The sequence below is a fragment of the Colobus angolensis genome, unplaced genomic scaffold, assembly GCF_000951035.1.
Source record: "Colobus angolensis palliatus isolate OR3802 unplaced genomic scaffold, Cang.pa_1.0 Scaffold182, whole genome shotgun sequence".
Classification (NCBI taxonomy): Eukaryota; Metazoa; Chordata; class Mammalia; order Primates; family Cercopithecidae; genus Colobus; species Colobus angolensis.
Window position 1 is genome coordinate 1,206,768 of NW_012114955.1, and position 8,978 is coordinate 1,215,745.

Below are 8,978 nucleotides of genomic sequence, written 5' to 3' on the forward strand. Positions count from 1 at the left end.
GGGTTTCTCCATGTTGGTCAGGCTGGTCTCGAACTCCCAACCTCAGGTGATCCGCCCGCCTCGGCCTCCCAAAGTGCTGGGATTACAGACGTGAGCCACCGTGCCCGGCCTCGTGGGCATTTTCTAGCTGAGGAAAGGTAGACTCAGAGCCCACAGGGGGTTCAGCATGGAGATTTGAACCCAGCCCTGTCTCCAAAACCGTGCCCTTTCTGCTTGCCCTCACCACAGCAGGGTCCCAGTGTCCCCAGAACCTCTGTCCCCACCGTGCCCCCTCACCCACTCACCAGCTGCTCGGGGTCCCCACCCGTGCTACCACCTGGCTGACAGTGCTGGCTCCATGCATGCTGGGCCTGGCCCCTCGGACCAAAAAACTGGGCCTTGGGTGGCCAGAAGAGGCCCAGCTCCACACCAGTCAGCAGCTCCAAGTCCCACAGGAGCTGCAGGAAGATGGGGTGCCAAGGCGTGAGGGAGCACCCACCCTGGCCTCAGCCACACCCCTGGCCAGCCCCTACCTGCTCCTGGGCCCGCCGGCTCCGCTCCATCTGCAGCAGCACAAGGGGCAGCTCCAGCCCCGGGGGACACCCGCAGCCCTCTTGCACCTGGAGGGGCAAGATGACGTCAGGCCACGGCTGTCTCCTTCCTTCTGAGGCAGTGCCCCTCCCTCACCTGCCAAAGTGCAGCCTGGAGCCGGCCTGGGCCTGCGGGGCACCGGAAGAGATACTGGTACAAAGCCAAGGCCTGCCTGGGGCTACAGGGGAGCCCTGAGCCCCCCGGAGTGGCTGCCTGCGCCATGCAAAGCCTGGAGGGAAATGGAGGACAGGCAACCAAGAGCCAGGAGCAAGGAGGGACAAAGGCTCTGATCTCAATAATGCAGGGCTTGACATCTGAGCCCTGGCTGGACCGCAGCCAAGCCTCAAAGACTCTGGCCTGCCTCAGAGATGGCTTTTGTGGCCCTAGGGGTGGCAGCGTGGTGAGCAGTGTGGCCCTGAGAGAGGGAGGTGTACGCATATGCTTGTTTACAGCCCCCAACGAGCATTTGTTTGACATATACTGTACACGCGTACATCTGAACATCAACCTCACAGCTATATTATTTGGGTGCACAATATGCCCAATATGGGTAGCAACAGCAGCTGCTACCAAAGTTTAGCTTGTGCCAGGATGAAGACGCTTCATACATATAATACTTTCTTGCAGCAACTCTATGAAGTAAGCTCTATTATTATCCCCAATTTATAGGTAAGAAGACTGACTCAGAAAGCAACTTCTCCTAGGCCAAGTGTGGTGGTTCACATCTGCAGTTCCACCACTTTAGGAAGATGAAGTGGGAGGATGGCTTGGGCCCAGGAATTTGAGACCAGCCTGGATGACATAGCAAGACCCCATCTCAAAAAAAAAAAAAAAAAAAAGTTAGCCAGGCGTGGTAGCACGCGCCTGTAGTTACAGCTACTTGGGAGGCTGAGATGGGAGGATTGATTGAGCCTGGGACGTCAAGGCTGCAGTGAGCTGTGATTGTGCCACTGTATTCCAGCCTGAGTGACAGAGCAAGACCCTGTCTCTTTAGGAAAAGAAGAAAAAAGAATAGCTTGTCTTAACATGCAGCAGCATTTTTTTCATCTGGAGATGGATGGATGTGACACCCTCTGGGAAGACATGGTCCTGGGAGCCCAGGCCATCCATCAGCAAGAGGCGAGTGGTAAGAGGCCCTGCCCCGGCAAGCACTGCCCACATGCTTGTCCATGCTGTGCACCTAGTAAGTGCTGTCCATGGGCCGCTGTTCATTCCCTGATGCTCGTTATTATCATTCTCATCTCACAGATGAATAGACAAGTCAATCAGGAGAGGGGCTGAGTGCAGGAGCTCTGCCATCTTTACATCCTGCCCTGTTGTGAGCAGATTTGCCTGCTGGCTACAGGAGAGGGGCTGAGTGCAGGAGCTCTGCCATCTTTACATCCTGCCCTGTTGTGAGCAGATTTGCCTGCTGGCTACTTTGTCCCCATTCTATGAGAGAACGGAGCAGACCCTCCTCTTGGCCGGAAGAGAGAACAGCCTCAATGAAAGAGCAAGCAGGCTGAGTGACCTCTAATTCAACCCGGCACTCTCCTGCGTCCCTGCCTGAGCACAAAGCCCTTCACTCCCTGTTGGAATATCAGGGAGCAATGAGGATGGAGTCCCCTGACCTCAAGACCAAGGTCCCTAAAACACCAAGGTCACAGAGTAGGCGGCAAAGAAAACTTGAATTCTGGACTTTTTCTATCTCAAAACCCACGTTCCCTCCCTACAGTGACGTCTTCACACGCTGCCAGTGTCTACTGCCCACACATCTGCCCGGGGTGGGTGTGGTTGTGAAGGCGGGCAGGTGTGCATTGCGTGTGTTTATCTGGGCTTCTGAGGGATGGATGTTTCTGTGTGTGTTTCTGTGTGCACACGCAGGCACATGTCCATATTGCATTGTGGTCTGTTGCTTCTCCTGTTTCTCACCCCAGGCATTGGGTCCCTGTGTCACTAGCTCTCGGAGTGGCCCAGAAGGTGCCTGCACACTCAGTATCCCCCAGCCACAAGGAAAGGGGAGGCCATTCTCTGATGCAGCCCCTTCTCCATGGTTCCTCAGCCCCTGCAGGATCCCACACGGATCCACAGAAGGTACCACATGGGGCCATGCATCATGCCTGCTACACAGAATGAGCACAGGGCTAAGACCAGGGCACCAGGGTCCTCCTTCTACCACTGCAGTGTTTCCCAGACAGCACCAGGGAGTGGCTGGGTGGGGCAGCCCAGGCATGCAGGTGCAAGGAGGGTGCATGGTGCTATGATTCTGGGGCCATTGATCACTAGACCCCATGTCCAGCCTCTGTCCCAGCACCAGGAGGAAATACACACACACACAAGGAAGCCTTCGGGCAGGCCTAGAGTTTACTGCTTGTGACTCAACACGGCAGGGGTCTTTGCAGGGCAGGGGCCCAGGCTCCACTGTCCAGGCAGGGCATTCTCTCCACAGCCCTGACCAAGGTGGGAACTGCTTGCCAAGGGGAGGCTCCTGGCCTGATGAACCCTGGTCAGGCACTGTCCTCGCTCAGGGTGTCTCCTGGGGCTGCCGGCTGAGGCTGAGCCGAGCACTGAGTGGCTGGTCTCCAGTGAGCAGGACTTGGGGACAGGCCTCGGGCGGGATGCAGTGGGCCTCATGCTCCACCAGGCCTGCAGGGCACTGGCAGCCGGGCATGCAGGGCCTCACACAGTGGGCTGCCAGCTCCCCCAGGGGGATATGCTGATTGAAGCAGGTGCGGGGACAGGGCGGGCCGCACTCATCAAACACGAAGCCATGCTCCAGGGGGCAGCCTACCACTGCGGGGGGTGGGGGGGTGGGAGGCAGGGTTACCGAGGCACCTGAAACTGCCCCAGTAGCTGTGCATACCACTGTGAGACTCGTCACACCCACCCTGGACCCACCCTGAGCCGTCCAGGCTGCCCTTCCTCTCTGTGCTGACCCTCCCCCAGCCTGCAGCAGGCATCACCCCCTCACCGCACAGCGTGGGGCCTCGCCAGGTAGGTGTCACTCCTGCCTGGCGACAGTGACTGGCGTAGGCTTCCAGGGCGTCACAGAGGCAGGCATCAGCGGAGGAGCCAGGGCCACAGGCACACAGGTCATACACACAGGCGGCAAAGAAGGGCTCCGGTGGCACCACAGCATGGCAGCGACTGAACGGGGAGGACTTCAGCACCCCACACCGGGCATTGGCCTCACGCCTGGCACGGTAACCTGCTGCCCGGCACGGATCCATCTCTCGGCCTGCAGAACAGGGCCGGCCAGGCCCCAGCCCCTCTGAGACCTGGGTGGGGAGAGCAGCCCTGATGTGACAGCACCACTGGCAGCTGGCCTCTGCATGCCATGCTCTTCAAAGCACTTCCCACCCAGTCATTTGCTTTAGTCCCCAAAACCTCCCTAAAAGAACGCAAAGGAAGTACTGTCTACCTTCTTTTTGTCCCCATTTTACAGATGGACAGACCAAGGCCAGAGTAGGTCAGCACTTGTCCAAGGTCACACAGCCAGTGAGTGGCAAAGCAAGGCTTGGGGGTTCAGGTGATGAGATCTCTTTTTTTTTTTTTTTTTTGAGACAGAGTTTTGCTCTTCTTGCCCAGGCTGGAGTACAGTGGTGCGATCTCGGCTCACTGCAACCTCCGCCTCCTGGGTTCAAGCGATTCTCCTGCCTCAGCCTCCTGAGTAGCTGGGATTACAGGCATATGCACCACCAGGCCCACTTAATTTTGTATTTTTAGTAGAGATAGGGTTTCTCCGCGTTGGTCAGGCTGGTCTCAAACTCCTGACCTCAGGTGATCCACCCACCTCAGCCTCCCCCAGTGCTGGGATTACAGGCATGAGCCACCGTGCCTGGCCAACGAGGCCTCTTTTAACAAGCCACCCTATCTCTCCAGCACCAAGACAGTCAAGAAGCCTACACACCTCCCTGAAAGCCCAAAAGCCTATCTTGTGTGACTCCACCCCCTTTCCCCGCTTTCCATGCCAGAGGGTTGCTCTGAGACTCATGCTCAGCTGCGTCTTCCCTAACGCCCATCCCCGGTTCCTGTGCCACTCACCTGCCAGCTATTCCCAAACGCAGCCTCCGTGGGCAGGAGCAGCCCCTCAGGGCCCTGCAGATCATCCTGGGCAAAGCCATTGAAGTTCCCACAGAGCCCACAAGTCCGGCCCTGGTAGGAGCCAGGCACGCTCACCTCCACCTGGGACTGCCCATCCCACAGCACCTGTGTGGAGAGGCCTGGGACTGGGGAGCAGGTAAGGACAGGGGCCTGAAGAAGCCCAGGGTCCATTATGGCCCCAGGCACTGTGTTCAGCGCGGCCAGTGCTGCAGGGGAGGAGAATGGACAGGTGGAGGCTCCCCTTGGAAGAAACACAGCCCTAGCCAAGGCCAAGTGGATACATTCAGTGCCAGCCCTGGGCAAAGACAGATGACAGGAGGAGCTGCCCACAGCTCCTGCATGAGGGCATCTTCTCCTGCCGCCATCCCTCAACTGGGCCCCACGTGAAATGCAACCCCCTTCCAGGGATTTACTTCCTCATGGGCATTCTGGCCATGCAGAGGACAAAGCACAATTACGGTTCAGATTAGAAGTGTATACCCTTATTCTATGAATTTACAAGTTGTGTTTCTTGCTGGGGGCAGGGGGCAAATTACTCCTTCCACGTGAGAATTGGAAGGAACCTGAGACATCCCCCAGGAGATTTTAGCTGACATCCTCCCCACTGCCACTGACCCTTCCCATTCCCCACTTTATAGATGAGAAATCTGAGGCCCAGAGGAGGCTGTTGGTGACTTAAGAGGCTGAGTCAAGATTAGAAATCAGACTCAGAACTCAGAACTCCTCTGACTGTCCGGGGAGATCTCTGACCCTGATCCACCTCCCCTCACAGCCCTGCACCCCACTCCTGGCCTCTTTTGGCCAGGAGGTAGCTGGCATCCCCACCCCCCTATAGATACAGAGGCCTAACCAGGACTGAAGCTCCCAGCAGGCAGCCCACCCAGACTCGCCCTGGAGCCGCACCTGGAGCCCGGGCTGGGTATGCAGTATCACAGTGTGTCCTCGCAGCTCCACATACAGCAGCGGCTCCTGCAGGAAGGGCAAGGCCACTGGGTGCCCATCCACCTGGAGGATAAAGGAGGTGGGAGGAGGGGTGATGTCGAGGCACATGGGTGGACAGCATGGGATCCACCTTCCTCTGCTCATCGGCTTTGCTCACAGTGACTGCTCCGCCCTGCAGCAGCCGCACGGCCACGTCTCCCAGCAGCACCGCCACCTCTTGGGTCCAGGCCACGCCGCTCCGGCCCCGGTCATCATTAGTCACGTGCACACTGTGGGCGGGAAAGTCCCAGGTGCCAATAGTCAGCAGGGCTGGGTGTAGGGGTTGGGGAGAAGAGAGACGGGGGATGCACACCTGAAGTCCCCGCTGTGGCAGTCCTTGGCCAGCACATAGCTGCAACTGCCCTGGAAGTGCAGCAGGCGGCCGTCGAAGGTGCGGTAATGGGGGTCTCCGAAGGCCATGCAGGAAGCTGGCCGGGGCAGGCAGCGGGGGCAGCAGCTGCCAGGACTCAGGGCAGGGGCCTTGTCCTGCATTCAGCCCCAGACACTGTCAGACACACCACCCTGCCCGCCATGCCTCTCGCAGACCCTCCCAGAAAACCAAGCATCTCCCAGGAGTCTCCAGGGATCTCCAGGACTCCAGCGCCTGGGCTCCCTGCGAGCAAGGTCAGGGCACCACTTTGTGGTCGCACTGGGAACAGCACTGTCCCCAGCTCCCAGCTGGCTGCAGGAGCCCAGCCTCCCTCTCTGATGCCTGATCACACCAGGATGGCGGTACCATGTGCCCCCACCCTGACCCTCCCCACCACCTTAGATTGTGGTACTCACGGGGCCACACGAGAGCGGTGAGCAGCGCCGGCTCTGGCAACGCACGGTGCCCGCCATGCAGGAGCAGCTGGTGCAGGCGTCCACAGTCCAGTGCTCTCCAGAGGCCACCTCACGGCCCTGGTGCACGCAGGACTGGGTGGGAGCTGAAGGGATAGGAGCTGGGAGGTCAGCTGCCCCTCCCGCATGCCCAGAAGGTCTGACTTACCCCCTCCCCCATCATCCTGGCTGCACACCTTGGCATCGCTCACAGCAGCTGTTGGCCTGGGGCACCTTTGCCCAGCCATGGGGGCAGGAGAGGGTCTGGCACTCCTCGAGGTGGCACTCCACACGGCCCCACTGAGGATAGACATTATTGTTCTGGGGTTTTCTGCAGGGCCGGAGTCCCTGGTCTCATGCTTCTGGGGGCATCTGGGCATGGACTTCTGCCTGCCCCTCCCACAATACACTCTTCACAGTTCAAGTGGAGAATGAAATCCAACCTTCGGCTCTGTGCCCTGGTGCAGGGATGCCCTTGCCCCTTAAAGACCCCATATTTGCTGATGGAGTGTTGGACACTTCTCCCTTTATCCATCTGTGAGATCCTCTACCCTCCCAGACCCACCCCAGCTCACACGACAGGTGCAGGTGATGCACGCATTGCTGGGGTCCCTCCAGCTCTCTCCATCTGCCACTCTCCGGCCCTCGGCCTCCACCACACATTCTGAGGAGGAAGACATGGGATGGGCAGGCACTGTCCCTCCAGCTGTATCCTCCCTCCTCAGAGCTTACCCTGCATTTCATGGCAGGAAAGCACCCACTCAATTTCCCTACCACCCTGATGGTGTTGATTTCTTCAATCAATATCCACAGGGCCTATTAGACATCAGGCCTCGCATCAGTGCTCGGGATGTCTCTAGGGTCCTAGGAGCCCAAAGGGCCAGAGGCTGGAACCCCACTCTGGGCCGGCTGCCCGCTCAGCAGTGCAATGCCCTCTTCATGGGCCTGGAGATCCCAAGCCCCCTGAGAGGCATCAGGCCAGACCTTGAGAATCTAGGCTTCATCCTAGCTTCCCCCTGCCTCATGGGTCTCTTCTCCACCTCAAGAACAGCCCCCCTCCATTTCTAGAAAAGAATGAACCCTGTATTCTTTTCTAAAAACCAAGTACAAACCCTGGGCTGCCCACTTGGCCCATGAATGTCTCCCCTTCCTGTCTTCCCCCTGGGCTCCTCTCTGAGGGTGGAGGCCAAGGCTGGGCACTTACCCTGGCACACAGGGCAGCAGCTCCCAGGGGGAGTGTGGCGCTCTGAGAGGGGACAGCTGAGCTCAGGACAGGTCTGGTGGATGCAGAGCCATGTCAGGTCCTGCCCATGTGAACACAAGAGGTAGAGAATGGCGGATCTCAGGGAGCTGGTGGAGGAGTAAGGCGTAGTCATGATGTGACAGTCAGGACAAGTGGGCAAATGTCAGGGTGAGTGGAGAGCCCCGGAGCTGCTGCGGGAGAGGAGTAGCAGCCACAGCCCACAGAGAAGGAAGAAGAGGGGCTCTGTGAGTCCCCAAGGCAGGAGGGCTCACCTGGCACTGGCACGTGTAGCAGGGGTCTGGAGGGGCTAGCTCAGATCCCAGCAGGCCCTCTGAACAGTTACTCAAAGCTTCTGTGAAGACAAGAACCCAGAGTGGGGGACAGAAAAAGGGGCGCAGGGCTGCAAATCCCAGCTGTCCCCATGCACCGTGTCCCCAGATTTCTAACTTGAACTCCTGGGCATACCCACATCCCAGCACCTTGACTCCAGGGAGGACAAGTTCTCTTTCTCTTTAATTCAGTCACGTTCACACGTTTTCAAATAAACTTTGCTAGGTTATTATGTGGGGCCGGGTAGGGGTGCAAGGTGACTGGAAACAGACCAAGTATGGCTTCCTTAGCCTGAGGTCACTAAGAATGGCCAGCCTGTGGCTGCTCTCCCTCCCACTCTCTGTAATACAGTGTGGCTACAACAGCGCAGGGAAGCACACAGCCAGGCATCCTGAGTTCGAATCCTGATGCCAGCACTCAGTGCCTGTGCTCATTAGGTTAGATTAATCCATCTCTCTGAGCCTCAGTTTCTTAATCTGTAAAAAGAGATTAATACTTCCCTCACTGGGTAACTGTGAAAACAAAGCAAGAGACTTTATTAAGAGCACCAGGTACAGTGTGTGGCATGCAGTAGGTGCTTAATAAATGTTGGTCTTCTTCCCTTCCCCTGAAGAACCCCCTAGCAAGTGTTGACCTCCCTGCTGGATGGCAGGGATGACGGCACAGCATTACAAACATATTTAATACCACAAATTGTACACTTAAAAATGGTTAGGATCATACATTTTAGTGTCTTACCACTATAAAAAAATAAATAAATAAAAAATAAAAAAACAGAAAAGCCAGCACGGTGGCTCACACCTGTAATCCAGCACTTTGGGAGGCTGAGGCAGGAGGATCACCTGAGCTCAGGAGTTCGAGACCAGAGCGATGGCTCACACCTGTAATCCAGCACTTTGGGAGGCCGAGGCAGGAGGATCACCTGAGCTCAGGAGTTTGAGACCAGCGC

The 8,978-nt window shown here is 57.6% G+C and overlaps 1 protein-coding gene across 1 annotated transcript in view; it reads right to left on the bottom strand.

The window, feature by feature from the left end:
- Positions 1-2,901: 2,901 nt before the first annotated feature.
- The window catches only part of KCP (kielin/chordin-like protein), a 34,849-nt gene continuing 28,772 nt past the window's right edge, over positions 2,902-8,978 (bottom strand). Inside the window, exons 27-35 of the mRNA XM_011939632.1 lie at positions 7,972-8,051; positions 7,661-7,760; positions 6,421-6,563; positions 5,948-6,120; positions 5,753-5,864; positions 5,557-5,658; positions 4,594-4,758; positions 3,521-3,827; positions 2,902-3,342 (exon numbers count right to left, since the gene is read on the bottom strand). Of these exons, the coding sequence (XP_011795022.1) occupies positions 3,074-3,342; positions 3,521-3,827; positions 4,594-4,758; positions 5,557-5,658; positions 5,753-5,864; positions 5,948-6,120; positions 6,421-6,563; positions 7,661-7,760; positions 7,972-8,051 (1,451 nt within the window). The 3' untranslated portion in view covers positions 2,902-3,073. The remainder of the gene's footprint in view (positions 3,343-3,520; positions 3,828-4,593; positions 4,759-5,556; positions 5,659-5,752; positions 5,865-5,947; positions 6,121-6,420; positions 6,564-7,660; positions 7,761-7,971; positions 8,052-8,978) is intronic.